The following is a 22,424-nucleotide window of genomic DNA, read 5'->3' as shown; positions in this document are numbered from 1 at the left end:
GCTCGATAGCATGTAACCTATAGCATGAAAGAGGTTCAAAGTTGTTTTACAATTACAGCTTACCTGGATGTATAATGGTGTCTGTGTTCCTTTGCGTTCGGCCTATGAGGCTGGTAGTCATGTTCACTGTTTTCTTAAGGGTGTTGGGTTTCTTCTGCAGTTTTATCTGCTTTTGAGGCTTGATGATATTTGCCAGACTATCAGATAACAATCGATCAACATTCCGAGTTAAATTAGATAGGGCAGCTTGAGTTTTTATTTCAACTATTGATTCCACAAGTTCTGTCAGACTTTTCTGAGAACATTGACTGTCTGGCAGAGAGCCTTTGGTCTGCATGGCTATGGGTGCATTCTGTTCACATGTACTTGTAGAAGAATTATGGCACACCATTGAAAGCTCATAGACAGTTTTATTAAGCAAAGAGAAACTCACTGAAAGATGGATGGATTTTGCTTCCAGTGCCTTAAATCTGGTATTTAAAACCTTCAACTGAAGATCAGCATCTCTCTCGTTTGATAGTATGCCACCTTTCTTAAATGAAATATAGTAAGGTATAAGTGTCTTCGTCACTTTAGATTCAACGCCTTGCAAACGAGTTTCAAACTCTTTGTTAATCTTTGTTATGGAGAGCATATTTTCTTCTAAATAACTTATGTTTTGTTGACATTTGTTCACCTGGAAAGTTGTTTCATTGAACATTTGATAAATCTTTTGAAAGTTTAACTGGCTTAGTTTCTCATCTTTAGGAATAGCTGTAAGGGCTTTAGCAATTTGCAAAATAAAATTGTACTTCTGATTGTCATTGACCAAAGTTTGAATAGAATCATTCAAATGCTGGAATTCAGAAATAAACGTCAAAATAGCATCTGTATTTTGGTTACACTGACAAACCTTGGGATTATATGACATAGCACTTAAAGTCTCCTTTAACACATAGTTATCTTGAACAAAATCAATGGCGTTGTTTATGACAGTCATTGTCTTATTTAGGCCATCTTCTGTTTCTAAAGCATGGTCACTGATGCGTCTTTCAAAGGCTTCACCACGGCTCTGCACCTCATTTCTAAGTAAGTTGTGTCTCTTTGTAAGTTCTTTGGTGAGAACATTCAGTTGGTTGATGGCACCGATCAGCTTTTGTAGCTCTCTGCGCGTAACTGGGGCTTCCTTTGGCTCACGTGTAACCTGCTGTTGAAGTGACGACCTCTGCTCCAGCAAAGGCTGGAGGATCTCCATGTCATATGTCAAATCATTCAGCTGCTCACTCATTTTATCCATCTTGATGTCCATGGGAAAGATAACCTCAGACAATGTTTGATTTAACAAGTGCAGATTTTCCTCTGTGTCCTTGAGTTGAAATTTAAAGTCATGCCTGCATTTAGATAGCATTTCTTCACATTCTCCCCTGGCTGTTTCTTTCTCCATCTCCAAAAGGATGGTGAGGTTGCTGATCTTGCTCTCTTGGACATGCAAATCACTGAGCATTTGCAGCAGCATTAGACCTTGCTTGCTTGCTGTCTCCTGTAGCACAGATATATACTTAGTGACATTACTGTTGACTGATTCCTCAGTGGCACCATTCTCTGTTCCTGATACTTGTAGAACTGATAATAGTTGTGTGTGTGCTTCCTGCATTTTAGAGAGAGTTTCATTGAGGGATTGGTGGTACAGAACAATCTGTGAGTGCTCCTGTCTTAGTGCTTCTCCCAAATGAGCTTGCTTTGCTTCCAGTTCCTTGACAGGCTTCTCACAGGTCAAGGTCATTTCCTGCCTGATGGTCATGATGCTGTCTTTTAAGTCTGTGATGTCCTTCCACATGGGCTGATTTTCTTGCATTAAAGCAGAGTCTTTCTGGGCTGTCGCTGAAACAAAAGACTGGTTCACTTGTAGAACTGCCTGCCTAGTACTTTCCAAGTCCTCTGATAGACTTGACACAGTCTTGAAGAGCTGGGCAATAGTCTCCTGCATGTCATCTTGGAAGACTTTAAATTGTTCTTTTACTATATTCTTTAACAGATCGTCAAAACTTTTTGATTTTAGAGCTACAGAGAACAAGACAGTAAATAGTAAACATACATAAGTTTTAATCAGAAAGATGCATCTGCAGAGAGATTAAAGTTTTAAAATCAAACACTAACTATATGTACTAATGAAAATAATTTCTCCCTACATCCATTTATGACATTTGAAAAAAAGACTAGAATTGGTAAGAGATAATCACATTCTTGACAGAAATCTGACATAAAAGGTCAATTACCATGTAGAGAACATTAATAGTACATACCAATGATTCTAAAGACAAAAGGCAAAAGGAAACTGCAATTCACTGCAGTGACAGAGGCTGCTCTGCAGCAACCACAGGTCTAGTTGTGATGAAAACAGGAGGGGCTGGGCTTTTTGTCTGAGTAAATACCTGGTGTCACTATATGACTGTATTGTCTAGTGTCTAGTACTTAGGTGCAAGGCAAACATCATAGATTCACGAGTGTTCATAAATCAGAGAGAAAAACTTTAAAAAGTAGAAGGAAATATAGATATCGAGACAACTTCAAAATGGCTTACAATAACAGGTAGTGAAATTAGTTGTTTATAAACAATGAGTGACAATCACATTACAACAGGAATTTAAGATATGCTTATAACATGACATTAATTTTTGGCATACAAAGAAAGGAAAAAATGCCAGTAATTGACAGATGATAGTACTTCCAACACCTGAAAATATATCTGAGCACACATTGAAAATGTGTGAAATATTAGAGAAAGAGAGAGAGAGAGAGAGAGAGAGAGAGAGAGAGAGAGAGAGAGAGAGAAAGGGGACTGAGGAAAGGAAAGAGATGGAGACAAGGAAAATGGCTTTAATTATTCCAAATGATGTAACTAGAAAGAGAATATTTGAAAAGCTTAAAATAAAACCAAACCAAACCAACTGAACAAACAAAAAATACTATCTCATGAAAAAACAGCAGAAAAAATATAATTATAAAAACACTATCTCATACAGAAACAACAGAAAAATAAAATATAAAGTCTAGCTACAAAGAATTATAAGTAGAAGAATTATTCATTAAAATTTAAGGTTATGAGGACAAGATGAAAATATATTTGCCTTTTCAGCTACTGTTCTTTAGGATATCATTGGGAAAATTACAGAGGAAATCTCAAAATCATAGGAGTATTTGAAAAGACAAGCAGAGCATTAACTTGAAAATGTGTCTGCTGATAACATTTTTTCATCTGCATTTCTACAACTCATTAGTAAAGAAACAGCTGTTTCTGAATTTTCAAAAACCATGTCACCATGTTTCATATTAATCCCTCTGTAGGGCAAATATTATTCTGTTTGTTGTTGTTATTGATACTTAGTCCTTTAAAGGTTTTGGATTATAATTGCTACATACACCTTGGTATGTTCCTTTGTGCAACACAAGGAGCAATCACCCTTTCTAATAACCTTGATAGACCTGTGGACTCATTCTAACTATGTTATGAAACAACTAGATACAAAATACCCAACAAGTGAGCATTAAAAGATATAGTTCAATATACAATTTTCAATTATTTTGAAGTTACATAGTTTTCAATTATCTGATTAAAAATACCTGTTTCTTTACTATCTCATCTACAGCAAAGATCTCAAATGACAGGAAATAATGTCAGTGAGAGATTTGTTTTGTGTCTTAAGTGAATGCATTATTTAGTCTTGTTTACTTCTACCTTTTAGAAAAGATTGATGTTCTCTGCTGTTGTCTTCACCAACTTTCCCTTCTAGGGAGAGGTATGCATTCCTCATGCTGTCTGCTGCCAGAGAAACATTGTCAACCTTCTTCTGCAGAAGCGTCAGCTTCCTCTCCTGCTGGCTCAGTTGCTCTGCCATTTTTTGAATCATGGCTGCATGTAGAAGAGACAGTGTTGGAACCATTCAATGTGTAGACTTAAAACCTATGAAAAATTATGTTGCACAAAGGAAACTTAGGTAGACCATACATGTGCTTAAAGATTTAAAACATACAGATTACAGGTGTGTGGCAACATGAATGATGAAACAACTTCAGGGAATACATTTACAAAAGTATTATAATGTTATAATGTCTTTAATTTGTGTTGTTTGACTGTTAAAAAAATCTTAGGCCTGTCAACACATTCAGAATTAATAAAAGTATTAAGGTTCAAAGTAATGAGCTTGCCATCACCCAGCTAGTGGTTCATTGCCTCTTTTAAACCATGTCCCAACACTAACTCTATATACATGTGTTATAGCAGTCCAAATGTTTCATTGCTTACTGAAGTAGTCCTCCATGACAGGCAGATCCCAATTTAGAGCAAATCACTCTGTACTGCAACAATATTCCCTGATCCTTTACATGCACATTGTACTGATTCAAAGACTTGACAGCATTTTATACATAGAGAGTCACATAATTAAAGAACAATTTCTAGGTACATTACCCACGTTCACTTTTTAAGATTAATTCTTTGAGTTATTGTCTAAAACAACAGATTTCATTATGGCATTTCCTACATATTTATCATCATACTTCATTCATATTCAAGTTTCCTTACCCTCCTCTTTGTCACCATAATCCTTCTTGGAGTTTTCCCCTTGTTCCTCCCAAAGGAGCTCCCTTATCATCATCCATCACTTTTTCTGAGATATATGCATGCATGTATGTATGTATGTATGTATGTATGTATATATGTATGTAGGTATCTGATATATAAATATGTATATACATGTATACATCAGAAGGAATGAGAATAGGAAAACTGTTCTGTTTCATATATATATATGATCTATCTTTCTATCATTATATATGTATATATACATACATATATATGTATATATACATATCCTATATGTGACTATATGTAAATCTAGATTTTCCACATGATAGAAAACTTGATGTTTGTTTTTCTGAGTCTGGCTTATTGCTTTTAACATGATGACCTATTGCATTTACTTTTTAAAAAGAGAGCACTTTAAATCTCATTTTTCAACTGAAGGCCTTGCTTTGTTCATCAATCTGTGCAAACATATTGTTGAAGAGGTGCTATTGGCACTATCTGACCTTGTTTTGGAGTTAAAGTTAAGCCTAAGATGGTGAAGTGTTGTATTTGGACAGAACACTTGACTCTTGTCTTAGGCTGACATTTGATCAGTACAAAATCTTGGGCATAAATAGCTCTTTCCACAAGTTATCTACACTCCATTGTGATCTCTTATTAGCCCAAGCAACCTTCCCAGCTCCTTAAATGCAGTCAAGTTGTTCCTTCGACAACAAAACTCTTCCATGATCTCACTGTTTGGAAAACAAAAGCTGAGTTTGTTTTCGGAACACTGATCTGTACCCCTGGTTGTAGGATTGAAGTTTTTCACCTGGAACATGAAACCTAGTGCAGTTTCTCCCACATGTTAGCAAAAACAGAACAGAACTGAGAAGCATGTTAATCTGCCTCCACTGAAATTGTGTTGACAGTCACAGGGTTGAAGGTGATAGTAATTACAGTCTACAACCTGGGTCACCGTAGTGTTGCTTCTGCTGCTGGGCTGCTCCTTGGTCAACAGCTGTGTGGCTTTCAGCCTGGTTACTGTGGACTAGTTGCTGCTGTTCTTCCGCTAGACAGAAGCAGAGAGAGTATCAAGTGTTAGCATTGGAAGGGCTTCCTGTTTTCCAGTCCTGAGTTATAATGGGGCTGGCATTCATTTTCCTGTTTACTGAGGCGTGATGAAGAGCAGACTGTTCTGCCCCATCTGTGGGGCAGAGTAATGCCACATGCACTCAGAAGTTAAAGCTCTAATTCAGTCTTGGAAAAAAAATTATTCAAAATTCATGTAGGTCAAAAATGGATGGAAGCCTCTGTAGATACAGCCTGTGATACTGAGTGGACTTTACTATTTAGTGTGGCAAATGTGACAGCAGCTTTGTAAGTGGACTGATTTTTCAGTAATGTATTTCCTAACTGGTGACTGCTGGAAGGAGGGAAAGCTGTATATGCCTTCCTAACCCCAAACCGGCAAGTTAATTAACAGTGTAATTTAAATAGGTTGTTCCAAGATTTAAAAATAATACATGGTTTCTGATAGACTAATGGTCAGATTAAACAATTACAGGTATGTCTCCAAAGCAATCAACCTGTAAAGACAGTGATATTCCATAAAAACAGAAATCTTTGTATCTATATTTAAGAAGCCAAATTTCTTACAAATCTAACATTATAAATATTTATATAATATTTCTCTGGGAAAACATTTTTGAGAGACTCATTTAAAATATTGAGTGTCTGAAATATTACATCTTTAATTTATAGGCTTTGAATGAGCAAATTTATTCAATGATGCTTGCACTCAGACATGAGCAAATACCCATTTGCTGTCTAGCTGGATTTCTTTCTCTATGAAATTCTGTGACAATGAAGCTGTATTTGTGGTGCATATTAATTACCCCGCTCCAGATACCCACATGGCTCTGCTGACAATCCTTAAGTTTTCCTATTTCCTAAAACACATCCTCGGCCATTAATTTGACTTTGTCTCCATTGTGTTGAATTGTGCAGTGCTATTCTTCAAGGGCTTGGGCTAAACAGATGAATTTCCACTTTGTACAGTTTGTTTTGATGCCTCCTCCCACCATAACTGATGGGATATTTAGCGGAAGAAAGTGATGTAGGGATTAGAGAGAAATACAATGATTTGGGAATTAGAGTAAGGAGGGAAAAGATTAATCTACTGTTATGCCCCAGCAATAAGGTTCTTATGGTCTAAATTCAAATTGATTTATGCAAAAGTATCTGAAATAACTGTAACTCTCCTGCTGTGGCTACTGTGTGTGAGATAATAAAGCATGTTTCTGACCATTTCCATCTCAGTCTACTCAAGAGCATAGTTAAAGAGAAAAAATAATCCTTGGCGAATTTTAAGTCTCTGTGGTAACCATGAAGACATTCCCTGGGAAATTTTGAGCCTGCAGCTTCAGAACCCTATCCCAATTTAAAGAACTCTGTCATGGGATACCACCAATCTCTCTTTGAGCAAGCTGGTCACATGATTGTAATGCAGGCTAAGGAGGAGCTACATTCTCTGCAAGTACACCTTACCACCACCACCCGTTTCTCTGAACAGTGAGGCTGCAGATCATAAACAGTGAATACTGATAGCAGGACTAAGCAATGGCGTAACAATGGCCTTTCCATTTCCTTACTGGTTACTTTCTGCAGCTAGACTAGTTTCTTTCTGTAGCAAGAAAAAGCAGTAGGGCATTTAAAAGGGAGCGAGGCAGTGTATTCGGAGATAAAGCCCGGCCAAAATGCCAGCTTCAGAGTGACCCACGGTACTGGGTGCTAACTCTCTCATTCTCAGTGTTTTATACATACCATCCATCCTTTCCTTAAGAGTAACGTTTGTTTGTTTGTTTTTTAACTGGATTATAGTTAGAAACCAGAAGTCCATACTGACTTAGAAACACTAAAATATTTCTGCTTTTCTGCTCCCCCAATGACCCTGGTTCATTGGACAATTGGGCAACGGCCGGGCACATGTATATTTGAAAGCTTTTAAGTGTTTAGATGATTTTGATTCATGGCTCTGGTTATGACATACTAATTTAGAAATGAATTGAAAATTTTTTCTAAATCAAATAAAATTTATTGATAAAAGGCAGAAAAATTTCTATTCCCACAGTAAAGATGAAATACAAAAGTCAGTTGACACAAATTTTTAAATATGATCCCAGTTACAACCAGAACATATTTTAAAAAGTATGATTTATTATGAGTCTCAGGAGTGAAAACCATGTGTCCATCATTCCGTAAAGATGTGCGCCATTATGGAAAGTGGCATCCGCAGGAGCTGCTCGTGACCTCTCCTCTCCTTCATGAACACATTATCATTCTCTCTGAGGCTCAGAAGGCAGGGCCGAACAAATGGGCTGCGAACATGAAAGATGCTTTTGTGGTCTTCCCATCAGTCACTGCCAGTATGACTCTGAGCTGCTGACTGCTCAGCGTTCCTCAGAAGACAGTTCCCTTCCCCTAGGAAGCTAGGCTGCCAGTCTGTATTCCTACCTAGCTGCACACACGCTCCGCCCTCCAGGTTCCGGTCAGAATCAACCAGCGCAGTTGATCAGTTGTCTAATACTGAAATATGAGCCATATCTTTCAGCAGATATTTGGAAGTACTATATAGTAAGAAAGAATTCATCTTAAAACTGTGATACTATTTCAAGTTAGTTGTGTATATGTGGTAAACGATAAAGGATATATTCATCAGCATATATGATGAATGGAATCCGTATCTCAGAACCATCTGAAAACTATTTCCTATGTCACATGATAAAAAAAAATAATGGCAAATCAGTTCTATGGTACTACTACCCTTTGTGTAATAAACAATGAAATGAAGAAAATGTTAAGGAAACTAAAGGTCAATTAAATAAACTTATTTAAATATTATTACTGAAATAAATATTTTTATATATCACATTTTTAATGTTAACTAAAATGCAAAAGGCATGAATTTGACTGAATTTAATAGTTTTATCTCAGGAAGCAAGAAGGATTAAATATTAAAACATCTTTAATATTATTAGCAATATAGTCATATATATGAGCAATCAAGAAAAATATATTCTATGAATTGTGCTTGTGAAAATGTGCCAAGCCAGGTAGTGTATAGCTGTAGTTCCAATGCTTGGAGGATTGCTAAGGCAGGAGGATTGCTAAGAGTTGCATGCCTGTCTGGGCTAAAGAGAAACTATGTCACTAGCAAAAAACAAACGAAAACAACCAAAAAACCAACCAACTCAACAAGCCAAAAACCCGCACCACTGTTGGAAAACAAATAAAAAATAATAAACTGAAATTTCCCAACAATTACAGCAATAGAGTAAGAGTAAGAAAATCAGTCTGGAAACTTGGACACAGCTTCAGATATAATCCTGTTGCTATCAGTCACCACATTCAGACATTTCAGATGGAGACAGGATGAATAGAGTGTCAGCAAGCAGCTGGTTGTGCCTGAATTCAGATATAAACATGACATCTCCTAATGTGTAGCACATACAGGACATTCTAAATACTGAAAGGGGCGGAAAGACAGAGAGAGCTCATGCTGTAGATTCAAATACAAAGTAACTGCTAGAATATTTGAGCTTCAGTAGTAACTACTGGGATCAAGGTTAAGGGGGCATTTTATAAATTATTTTCATGTAAATAATTTCACATATATGTGATATGAAAACATCTATATTTGAAACAGATGATATTTGAAACACATTTTGAAATGTTTACACTTGTATTATTTGAGACCAAATATAATACACTCAGTTTGCTGAGAAAATAAGTAGATCTTTTCTAATAAATTAAATGCATGTGACAAAACTATAAAATTAACAATGTTTCTTCATTGATGTTGCTCTAGGAATTTCCAGGATTTAGCTGTCGAGGAAGAGGAGGGGCAGCATTTAAAAGCATACAGCTTTTATAGATTGCAAAACATGAATGTTACCACTTTTTTTTTCAGTATAGCTCAGCAAAGCAGGACATCGAGAACATTGTTATTAACAGACATCACAAATGTACACAGATCTTGTGCCACAAAAAGGCACTGGATCAGCGTGGGAGAAAGCTCTTCAGAGAAAGTAACAGCAGTTTCTTATATTTAATTCATTTCTCTGAATGGGACATTTTCCTGGTGTTATCCATGGCCAAAGACTAAGAATTCAGTAACTAGGAGGCATCCAAAAGTCATTAGGAATTGTTAGAGTGTGAGTGGCTTATATTTATGAATCCTGTGGCTTGACAATAAACATGAAAAACATCTTATATTTATTGTGGCTAATATATGTGCTAATTTAGGAAAGTAAGTAATTCAGTCTTACTGAACACCACACAAAGATCCTTAGGATCTTGTTACATGAACCTCTCTGCTCTGGAATTTGTTCCCTCCCAAGGTTGTTAAAAACTTGAAATGCCTGTTTTACAAATTCAAGAGTTTATGTTATCTTTTCCTGGCTGTATTTGTCAACTCAAATTCAATACTTCCATTCATCCCAATTTATGGTCTAGGATTTTGACCAGCATCTGCAAAGAGCTGATAGCATCTGCAACAGACAGTTTGTTACTCTCCTGTGATGAGAAGTCGGGTTGATCAATCTTCTTTTATTTTTTTCATTTAGAAATCTTTCTGTCTCCCCTGATGTATTCTCTTTCACAAACTGTTGTGAGTTTCCTGGTAATCTGTCTTACCTTTCACATAAACACAGATTGTTTGGTTTCATGGAGTATAGACGTCTAGGTCTCTTTCTCTTGTCCTCTTTACATGACAGACACAGCTACAGGAAAGAATTAACTTAAGCCAACAAACTGTACAGACAGTGTGTACTTATGTTTAAAAGGCAACCTAGCATTTTAATTGTGCTTCTTTGGTCTTATGTTTCTCCCTGAGATGCAAACTCTGACATTAGTGATCAAGGACTCAGAGGTAAGGTCAGTGGGTGTCCAGAGTAACAGCTTTCTTATTAGGTGTTTTTTTTTTTCCACTTAGACAGGTTTTGTTTGTATTTTTAAAAATTTTTTTGTGCCCTTTGAACCATATGGAGGGAGTAATTAGTTGTAATTCAGTAACAAGGACATTCCCTCTTCCCTGCTTATTCCTTGACAAGACAGACAGCACCAGATAAAAAAGCAGGGTGGAGGCGGTGGCAGCAACAGTGGCTGGTCCAGCTGAAGGGCCATCAGCAGTGGAACCAAGGTGACAGGCTCCAGGCAGGCCCTGTGCCCACGACCACTGACCTTCGCTGGCCAGCCAGGCTGCAAGCAGCGGCGGATTTATGGTGCCTTTCACCACACAGAAGCCACTTCAGAACTCTGCCTCCCACCAGTCACAAAGGCTCGCCTCCATCTTGGTTCTCGGACTCCAGCGAGATCAGAGAGACTGAGGTATGCAAACATAACCCAAGGCCAACATTGCGGGGGTCTAAGCCCGACGGGCGTTGGCCTGCACCCAGGCCCTAGGCTGTTCAGGGGTCATCGGGGTGCCTACACAGTCAGGAGGATTTTGGCCCAGGCTGGGCGTGCGTGCCGCCATTTTGCCTACAGGACACCAGAGAACTCTAGCAGGCAAAGCCAGCTAACAGGCATAGCCTGAGGCTAACATAGCAGGGGTCTAGGCCCCAACAGGCCCTGGACTGACCCCACGAACTGGGCTGCTCGGTGGGCCATCTGTGTGTCAACCCGGCCAGGAGGTTGTTAGCCTAGCAGACTCTCCTGGCACTTTCAGGGAGCACACGCTCATGCCAGCCATCCTGGTCACCTGACAGACCCAATTAACAGTCATAGCCTGAGGGGAACTTTGCTCAGACATTGGCCTCCCAGGCTTTTGCCTAGACTCAGGGCCTGAGCAGCTAGGCTAGCCTTGTGTGCACCAATCGGCTGCCTAGCAGAGTGATCAGCACACGGAAAAGTTCCCCACAGCATACACCCTTCAGCACTCCCGGAAGGAGCAAACGGGCACCATCTGGTTCACAGACACAATCTCGGGCAAAGCACACTAGGGCTGCAAGGGCACCCAAGAGGAGGACAGCAAATCAGCAATCTGCTACAGGGGAAACCCAGCCATCCAGTGTTGCAGAAATAGCCCCAAAGCCCCTCAGGAGGCTCAAACACCAGCCAGAGACAAGACCAACTAACTCCAGAGAATAAGATGGCAAAGGGCAAACTCAGGAATGCTACTAACAGAAATCTAGGCAATATGGCAGCATCTGAACCAAACTCTCCAACATCAGCAAGTCCTGGTTATGCCAACACACCAGAGAAACAAGATTTGGATTTAAAATCACTGGTCATGATGCTGCTAGAAGAACACAAAAAGGACATAAATGAATCTCTTAAAGAAATACAGGGGAACATGAATAAGCTAGAATGGAAAGCATATAATGGAAACAGAAAATAACTTAAAGAAATGCAGGAGAATAAGGCTCAAGAGATAGAAGCCAATAAAGAAGAAACACACAAAAAAAAATTAAAGAAATGCAGGAGAACTTGAGTCAAGAGGCAGAAGTCATGAAAGAGGAAACACAAAAATCTCTTAAAGAATTACAGGAAAACACACACACACAAAATGATGGAACTGAGCAAAACCATCCTGGTTCTAAAAACAGAAGGAGAAACAACTAAGAAATCACAAAGGGAGACAACTTTGGAGATAAAAAACCTTGAGAAGAAATCAGGGGCCATAGATGCAAATATAAACAACAGAATACAAGAGATGTAAGAAAGAAACTCAGATGTCAAAGATACCATAGAAACCATTGACTCAACAGTCAAAGAAAATGCAAAATGCAAAAAGCTTGTATCCCAGAACATTCAGGAAATCCAGGATACAATGAGAAGACCAAACCTAAGGATTATAGGTATAGATGAGAGTAACGATTTACAACTGAAAGGGCCAGCATAAAGATTTACAACTGAAAGGCCAAATATCTTCAACAAAATTATGGAAGAAAACTTTCCCAATTTAAAGAGAGAGATGCCTATGAATATACAAGAAGCCTACAGAACTCCAAACAGACTGGACCTGAGCAGAAATACCTCTCGCCACATAATAATTAAAACCCCAAATGCACTAAACAAAGAAAGAATATTGAAGGCAGTAAGAGAAAAAGGGCAAGTAACATATAAAGGAAGACCTGTCAGAATCACAATAGACTTCTCATCAGAGACCATGAAAGCTAGAAGATCCTGGGCAGATCTCATGCAGACTCTAAGAGAAAACAAATGTCAGCCAAGACTACTATACCCAGCAAAACTCTCGATCACAATAGATGGAGAACCAAGACATTCCATGACAAAACCAAATTTACACAATATCTTTCCACAAACCCAGCTCTGCAAAGAATAATTGGAGGAAAACTCCAATACAAGGAGGGAAACTACACCCTGGAAAAAGCAAGATAGTAACTTTCCTTCATCAAACCCAAAAGAAGATAACCACTCAAATATAAAAATAACGTCAAAAATGACAGGAAGTAATAATCACTATTCCTTAATATCTCTTAACATCAGTGGACTCAATTCCCCAATAAAAAAGACGTAGACTAACAGACTGGATAAGGAAACAGGACCCTACATTTTGTTGCATACAGGAAACACACTTAAATTTCAAAGACAAAAACTACCTTAGAGTAAAAGGCTGGAAGACAATTTTACAAGCCAATTGTCTCGGGAAACGAGCCGGAGTAGCTATTCTAATATCAGATAAAATTGACTTTCAACTTAAGTCATCAAAAGAGACACTGAGGGACACTTCTTACTTGTCAAAGGAAAAATCCACCAAGAAGAACTTTCAATCCTGAACATCTATGCGCCAAATGTAAGGGCACCCTCATTCATAAAAGAAACTTTACTAAAGCTCAAAGCACACATTTTACCTAACACAATAATTGTGGGGGACTTCAACACTCCACTTTCCTCAATGGACCGATCAGGAAAACAGAAACTAAACAGGGACACAGTAAAACTAATTGAAGGTTTGGACCAATTGGATTTGACTGATATTTATAGAACATTTCACCCTAAAGCAAAAGAATATAACTTTTTCTCAGCACCTCATGGTACCTTCTCCAAAATCGACCATATAATTGAACACAAGACAGACCTCAACAAGTACAAGAAGATCAAACTAATCCCATGCCTCCTATCAGATTACTATGGAGTAAGAGTGGTCTTCAATAGCAACAAAAACAACAGAAAGCCCAATACACATGGAGGTTGAACAATACTCTACTCAATAACACCTTGGCCAAAGAAGAAATAAAGAAATCAGAGACTTTTTAGAATTTAATGAAAATGAAGGCACAACATACCCAAATCTTTGGGACACAATGAAAGCAGTGCTAAGAGGAAAACTCATAACCCTGAGTGCCTCCAAAAAGAAAATGGAGAGAGCATACACTAGCAGCTTAATAACAGACCTAAAAGACCTTGAACAATAAGAAGCCAATTCCCCCGGGAGGAGTAGAAGACAGGAAATCATCAAACTCAGGGCTGAAATCAATAAAGTGGAAACAAAGAGAACCATACAAAGAAACAACAAATCCAGGAGCTGGTTCTTTGAGAAAATCAACAAGATAGATAAACCCTTAGCCAGACTGACCAAAGGGCACAGAGAAATTATCCAAATTAACAATATTAGAAATGAAAAGGGGGATATAACAACAGAAACTTGAGGAAATCCAAAAAATCATCAGATCTTACTACAAAAGCCTATACTCAACACAACTGGAGAATCTGGAGGAAATGGACAATTTCCTTGACAGATATCAAATACCTAAATTAAATCAGGACCAAATAGACCATCTAAACAGTCCTATAACCCCTAAAGAAATAGAAGGGGGTCATAGAAAGTCTTCCAACCAAAAAAAGCACAGGACCAGATGGTTTCAGTGCAGAATTCTATCAGACCTTCAAAAAAGACCTGACACCAATACTCTTCAGACTATTCCACAAAATAGAAACAGAAGGAACACTACCCAATTCCTTCTACGAAGCCACAACCACACAAAGATCCAACAAAGAAAGAGAACTTCAGACCAATTTCCCTTATGAACATTGATGCAAAAATACTCAATAAAATTCTTGCCAACCAAATCCAAGAACACATCAAAACGATCATCCACCATGATCAAGTAGGCTTTATCCCAGGGATGCAGGGTTGGTTCAATATACGGAAATCCATCAGTGCAATCCGCTATATAAACAAACCACATGGTCATTTCATTGGATGCTGAAAAAGCATTTGAAAAAATTAAGCATCCTTTCATGCTTAAAGTCTTGGAAAGAACAGGAATTCAAGGCCCATACCTAAATATAGTAAAAGCAATATACAGCAAACTGGTAGCCAGCATCAAACTAAATGGAGAGAAACTTGAAGGAATCCCACTAAAATCAGGGACTAGACAGGGATGCCCCCTTTCTCCTTATCTTTTCAATATTGTACTTGAGGTACTAGCTCGGGCAATTCGACAACATAAGGAGGTCAAAGGGATACAAATTGGAAAGGAAGAAGTCAAACTATCATTATTTGAAGAAGATATGATACTCTACCTAAGTGACCCAAAAAACTCCACTAGAGAACTTACACAGCTGATAAACAACTTCAGCAAAGGGGCAGGTTATAAAATCAACTCAAGCAAATCAGTAGCCTTCCTATACTCAAAGGATAAGCAGGCTGAGAAAGAAATTAGGAAAATGACTCCCTTCACAATAGCCACTAACAGTATAACGTACCTTGGGGTGACTCTTACCAAACATGTGAAAGATCTGTATGACAAGAACTTCAAGTCTATGAAGAAGGAAATGGAAGAAGACCTCAAAAAAAGGAAAAACCTCACATGCTCATGGATCGGCATGATTAATATAGTTAAAATGGCCATTTTGCCAAAAGCAATATACAGATTCAGCGAAATACCCATCAAAATCCCAACTCAATTCTTCATAGAGTTAGAAAGAGCAATTCTCAAATTCATCCAGAATAACAAAAAGCCCAGGATAGCTAACACTATTCTCAACAATAAAAGAAATTCTGGGGATATCAGTATCCCTGACCTCAAGCAATACTACAGAGCAATAGTGTTAAAAACTGCATGGTATTGGTATAGTGACAGGCAGGCGGATCAATGGAACAGAATTGAAGATCCAGAAATGAACCCACACACCTATGGCCACTTGATCCTCGACAAAGGGGCCAAAAACATCCAATGGAAATAAGATAGCCTTTTCACCAAATTGTGCTGGTTCAACTGGAGGTCAGCATGCAGAAGAATGCGAATTGAACCATCCTTGTCTCCTTGTACTAAGCTCAACTCAAAATGGATCAAGAACCTCCACATAAAGCCAGACACTCTGAAGCTAATAGAAAAGAAACTGGGGAAGACCCTTGAGGACATCGGTACAGGGGGAAAGTTCCTGAACAGAACACCAATAGCTTATGCTCTAAGATCAAGAATTGACAAATGGGACCTCAGAAAATTACAAAGTTTCTGTAAGGCAAAGGACACCATCAAAAGGGCAAATCAGCAACCAACAAATTGGGAAAAGATCTTCACCAACCCTACATCAGATAGAGGGCTAATATTCAATATATATAAAGAACTCAAGAATCAAGACTCCAGAAAACCAAATAACCCTATTAAAAAATTGAGTACAGAGTTAAACAAAGAATTTTCACCTGAAGAACTTCTGATGGCGGAGAAGCATCTTAATAAATGCTCAACTTCATTAGTCATTAGGGAAATGCAAATCAAAACAACCCTGAGATTTCACCTTACACCAGTCAGAATGGCTAAGATTAAAAATTCAGGAGACAGCACGTGTTGGCGAGGATGTGGAGAAAGAGGAACACTCCTCCACTGCTGGTGGGGTTGCAAATTGGTACAACCACTCTGGATATCAGTCTGGCAGTTCCTCTGAAAACTGGGCACCTCACTGCCAGAAGATCCTGCTATACCACTCCTGGGTATATTCCCAAAAGATTCCCCAGCATGTAGTAAGGATACTTGTTCTACTATGTTCATAGCAGCCCTATTTATAATTGCCAGAAGTTGGAAATAACCCAGGTATCCCTCAACAGAAGAGTGGATGCAAAAAATGTGGTATATCTACACAATGGAGTACTATTCAGCCATTAGAAACAATGAATTCATGAAATTCTTAGGCAAATGGATGGAGCTGGAGAACATCATACTAAGTGAGGTAACCCAGACTCAAAAGATGAATCATGGTATGCACTCACTAATAAGTAGATATTAACCTAAAAAACTGGAATACCGAAAACATAATCCACACGTCAAATGAGGTACAAGAATAATGGAGGAGTGGCCCCTTGTTCTTGAAAGACTCAGTGAAACAGTATAGGGCAAAACCAGAACAGGGAAGTGGGAAGGGTTGTGTGGGAAAACAAGGGGGGGGGAAGGGGGCTGATGGAACTTTCGGGGAGTGGGTGTATAGAAAAGAGGAAATCATTTGAAATGTAAATAAAAATATATCGAATAAAAAAAAAAACAGTGTGGATATCCAGTGTGCTCATGAAGATATGCTAGGTAAGCTGACACAGGCAGTGCAGCATTTGAGACTATGAGAGAACATATCCCTTAGCCAAAAACTGCATAACGTTGTGAGGCAAGATGCTCATCAAACAATACTGAAAAGAACCAGTTTTGTAAAAATATAGGAAAAACAAAATTTTCCTCTTTTACATAGGATAAACTTCAGCATGATGAATTTAGAATTTATTTTAAAATAATTTCACTACAGAAACTGTATTTAAAATGTAAGTCCAAGCAGTTGTTTTATAACTGGTTGAATATTCTCACATTTGAAAAATAAATATTTGTTATATATTTATAATGAACAATAGGTTAGTTGATTACATATCTGCACATACCTTTTCAGTACTCATAGTATTTGTTATAGATATTTTTAAATGTAACTCTAGAGAATTTGTTTCTATTTCCAGAAACCCTGCATAAACTCTAATGTTTAGCAGATTTGCAAATGGACTCTCTCTAATCCAGTGCCAACTGAACATAAACTACATTTTTTTGTTATATCATAATTTTCGAGTTCAACTTCAGAATATTTTAGAGACATCTACTGGAGACGTACATAATTGCAAATTTTGTCTCAGAGGCTTAAGTGGTATGTTATTACAGACATTTAAAAAATTCTCTTAATATTATTTATCCAAAATAAAATATTCTTACTAAAGGTAAAGATGAAAGATTTTTGACCATGACCAGAAGCAATACCCAAGTGAAAACTAATGCTTTGATGTGTGATCTATTCTTTCTGTCCCCGCCTCTCTGTCTTTCTGTTTCTCTCTTTCTCTGTCTTTGTGTTGTTTTTATTTCTCCAAAACTTCCAATCACATACCTAAAAATAACCCCAACAACAACCAAGCCACCAACAAACAAACTCCCAAACCCACAAAACACCAGCACCATCACCAAAGAATTCCTCTTGATATTATATTATTTAGTAGGTAAGCTGTGACTAGAACCCAAGTGTGCTGATTATTTGTGCTCAACACATGCATAGCGGATGATCACATGAGAACAGGAGTCAGAAACAAATCCCCCAGAAGACTGATGAACAGCATCTCTTGCTAACACTCAGAGGATGGATTTCAGAAAGCAGAGGAGGAAGAGCTGGAAAGAGGTAGATGCATTTGGAGAAGGAAAAGGAGGACAGTCTAGCTGACAACAAACTATTGATATTCATAATATGTTTTCCTTAACATTTTTACTGCAATCAAGTTGCAAGGTAATTATCATGATTACATTATGAAATTAAGCTTGTTTCTGAAGTTGAAACTAATTCAGGTAGCAGAGATTAAGTGTGCGTGGTACTTTTCTATGAACAAATTATGTTGTGATACTGTGAGGGACAAGCTCTGGAATGATTTCTACTGTACCTACACAATTAGGTATCTATGTAACCAAACTCTAGATGACCTAGCAGAGGTTTAAGGAATGGATCAGTTAGATTGTTTGCTCATGTCCTGTTTGAGGCAGCCTGCCACATGACATAGCAAAGGCAGCACTGTCAAAAACTCTATTCTTGTACCAATTTGCAACCCCACCAGCAGTGGAGGAGTGTTCCTCTTTCTCCACACCCTCTCCAACACCTGCTGTCTCCTGAATTTTTAATCTTAGCCATTCTGACTGGTGTAAGGTGAAATCTCAGGGTTGTTTTGATTTGCATTTCCCTAATAACTAATGTAGTTGAGCATTTTTTAAGATGCTTCTCCGCCATCCGAAGTTCTTCAGGTGAGAATTCTTTGTTTAACTCTGTACCCCATTTTTTAATAGAGTTGTTTGGTTTTCTGGAATCTAACTTCTCTGGAACGACTCTGGAAATCAGTCTGGTGGTTCCTCCGAAAACTGGGCACCTCACTTCCAGAAGATCCTGCTATACCACTCCTGGGCATATACCCAGAGGATTCCCCACCATGTAATAAGGATACATGCTCTACTATGTTCATAGCAGCCCTATTTATAATTGCCAGATGCTGGAAAGAACCCAGGTATCCCTCAACTGAAGAGTGGATGCAAAAAATGTGGTATATCTACACAATGGAGTACTATTCAGCCATTAGAAACAATGAATTCATGAAATTCTTAGGCAAATGGATGGAGCTAGAGAACATCATACTAAGTGAGGTAACCCAGACTCAAAAGGTGAATCATGGTATGCACTCACTAATAAGTGGATATTAACCTAGAAAACTGGAATACCCAAAACATAATCCACACATCAAATGAGATACAAGAAGAAAGGAGGAGTGGCCCCTTGTTCTGGAAAGACTCAGTGAAGCAGTATTCGGCAAAACCAGAACGGGGAAGTGGGAAGGGGTGGGTGGGAGGACAGGGGGAGAGAAGGGGGCTTACGGGACTTTCGGGGAGTGGGGGACTAGAAACGGGGAAATCATTTGAAATGTAAATAAAAAATATATCGAATAAAAACAAAAACAACAAAAAAAGGTGCAATGGCACACAACCTTAATAAAAACAACAACAACAACAACAACAACAACAAAACAAAAAACCCAAAAAAACCTCTATTCTTATGGCCAACACACAGTATGCAAATGAAAGGCTGGTGGAACATTTATTAAGTGCAATGGGCAGGGAGACAGCTCCAAGTGTTATGACATAGGAAAAGTAAACCAGGAAATAATTAGTGAACCATGGTCCATGTCCAGCATGCGGCTGTGGCTCTTAATGCTACCAGTATCAATTACATCGATAAAATATTCAGGTTCTTGGTGGACCACAATAAAAGTAAGAGACAAATGGCCAGGGTTTTGTCTGAGCAACATGACATTCTTTTGGAATCAAATCTATATTAGAATTCACTGTATGTCAATTTGAAATAATTGGCCAAACCTGCCATCCTGGCCTTCTTTTCACATATATTTCTATAGGAAAAGTGCTTCTCAAAACAGCATAATCAGCAGACACTGGCCTTCTCAGTAGCTTTAATTAGGTAACTACAACAGGAGGTCCTCCTTGAAGCTCTTTTGAGACTTTGTTTTCTAAAATGTATTGGAATTGCAAACTGCAAATCTAATATTAAAGCCATCCATAGGTGGCTTCTAGGAAGAATTTGAGGTAGAGAATATAAATAATTTACATTTAAGCACTTGGTTATCCCCATAAGAAGGGAATGGCAGAATACAGCATATATTTAAATTATCACTTTGTTTCCCTTCTTGGGTTTTTCTTTTTTCTTTTTGTTTGTTTGTTTTAATATTTACTGTCCTGGAATTCTGTGACTTCTTTTCCATCTACATGTATGCAGCCTGCCATAATGATTAAGAATCGATTAGCAGCTATGTGAGGCTGAATGTGGGGCATGCAGAGCTCTCAGCAGTTGAGCCTACGATGTGCTTTGATAAATTGCTTTACTCTCTGCCACCTGCACTCAGCCATTCTGTGCAGTGGCCTGTGTCATGGCTTGCCTACATTTATGAAAAGACACTTTGCAAACCAATATTTTAATCTTTAAGAAATAATCATAAGATAAATAGTATCAAAGTATCTTTCATGTAAGAAGAAAAAAAGACCTTAAACATAATTCTTACTACTATTGTCAAGATTTTTAAATGGCATTTAAAAAAAAAAGTAGGTGAGGACCAAATGCACTGTAACACTTGAATATATTTTCACATTTGTAAAAATGAAATCTTTGAAAGCAATACCATATTTGGACCTTTTCTAGTATTTTGTGTCACCTCATTTCCAAGTATTTTTAGTATGGGTTATGTCTTCTGTAAAAGGTAAAGCACTCATGGTACCATCGGAAAATGCATTGGATTTTACATTATCTGTGAAAATTAAACCAAACCCTGAGAAGACAGTAGTGTGGCAGATTTGCCCACGGATCCTCACTGCACGGGTTGGCCAGCCATGAATAATACCCCAGACTGAACTGCATGATTCTTCGAGCTCCCTTATAGGATTTTCTGTTTCTTAATGTGACTCATAATGGTTTCTCCACAGTTACATTAATTTTTAATCACAACCTCCTACACTACTGATTGAATTTCCCAGCACTGCTAATGCCCTTTCGTGTAATATTCATTCACTTAAAATATGAATGCAGATGCCACATCTTATTTTTCAAAGAAAACCTGTTTAAAGCCAAAGCAAAATAATAGTCACATAGATGTTAGGTCACAGCAGGTTACTGTGTGTTTGATCAGCCTTCCACCAGAAAACTCTAAAAGACTCAGGTTTAAAAAATGGCTCCTTTCCATTCACAGTCCATTACCTCAAGCCGTTGAACTGGAATAGAATCAGAGGCTTGTATAATTATTTTATATGGGTTACTTCTAGTCATATTTATTTAAAATATGAAATTAGAATTTGCAATAGTGTCTAGAAAGCACGCCTTTGTTAAGAATAAATAACAAAGAGAGATTTTCCTACTCATTTCCTAAGACCAACCCGAAGAACAAGGATGAGCACCTTATGAGCCTGTGGGTGATTGATACTCAGGAAGCTCTAGAACAGCAATAGGCCTAAAAAGTCTGGCTTCTCACTAATTTTCCTCAGTTCAAAATATTTAATTTCTCAGAATCTGTTATTATGATGTTATTATTGGCATATACCTTTGAGCTGACAGTTTGGCCCTATGTATCCAGGACAGCATCTCCATTCTAATGAGGTGACAATCTTATGCTGCATTCTATAGACAGCATTGGAGGACGTCTGAGATCTAGAGAAGAAAGCAATTGGTAAAATATTATTTGCTTCATATTAAACAGAACTAGGACTTATAAATATAAGGTACTTAGAATAATTTCCAAAATGTAGTAACCATTTAATCTTGGTACTAATATAAACCCATAATCTATCATCAGTATTATATTCAGTATAGTTAAAAGAATTTTTTGAATATACATTGAAAGCATGAGTGGTTTCACTGCTGGCATTTTAAGTTAAGATTTGTCATTATATTTCTAAAGATATGATAGTTTTTCATGCATAATGTTTTCTAGCTAGATCAATGTTAGAACTTACTTTAATTCAAGCTTTAAAGCACAATAGTAGAATATTTTAATCTATTTTCATTCCTATTACTTCCAAAATGATTATAGTTACATCTTTAGTTCCAGAAGATAAATCAAGTCATATAAAATAAATTATACTGGTGTAAATTGAAATTAGAATAACTGCTAATATTTTTGAGTTTTACTTTTTAGTTTTCCAAGATTCAAAATTATATTAATCTACTTTTCCTCTCATTTAATATTTGAGAGAGAGAGAGAGAGAGAGAGAGAGAGAGAGAGAGAGAGAAAGAGAGAGAAGAAAAGAGGGAGAGAAAGAGAATGGAGGCCTTGAATGTAAGAAAATATTATTTGTAAAAT

The 22,424-nt window shown here is 37.7% G+C and overlaps 1 protein-coding gene across 2 annotated transcripts in view; it reads right to left on the bottom strand.

The window, feature by feature from the left end:
* The window catches only part of Mmrn1 (multimerin 1), a 52,026-nt gene that overhangs the window by 15,102 nt on the left and 14,500 nt on the right, over nucleotides 1-22,424 (bottom strand). For both annotated transcript variants that reach the window (XM_052173838.1, XM_052173837.1), the window contains exons 3-6: nucleotides 21,666-21,772; nucleotides 5,514-5,615; nucleotides 3,716-3,889; nucleotides 64-2,040 (exon numbers count right to left, since the gene is read on the bottom strand). In XM_052173838.1, the coding sequence (XP_052029798.1) occupies nucleotides 64-2,040; nucleotides 3,716-3,889; nucleotides 5,514-5,615; nucleotides 21,666-21,772 (2,360 nt within the window). The remainder of the gene's footprint in view (nucleotides 1-63; nucleotides 2,041-3,715; nucleotides 3,890-5,513; nucleotides 5,616-21,665; nucleotides 21,773-22,424) is intronic.

This window comes from Apodemus sylvaticus, chromosome 2, assembly GCF_947179515.1.
Source record: "Apodemus sylvaticus chromosome 2, mApoSyl1.1, whole genome shotgun sequence".
In the NCBI taxonomy this organism is placed as follows: Eukaryota; Metazoa; Chordata; class Mammalia; order Rodentia; family Muridae; genus Apodemus; species Apodemus sylvaticus.
Note: the sequence above shows the minus strand (reverse complement) of the source record. Positions and strands in the feature narration are given on the sequence as shown.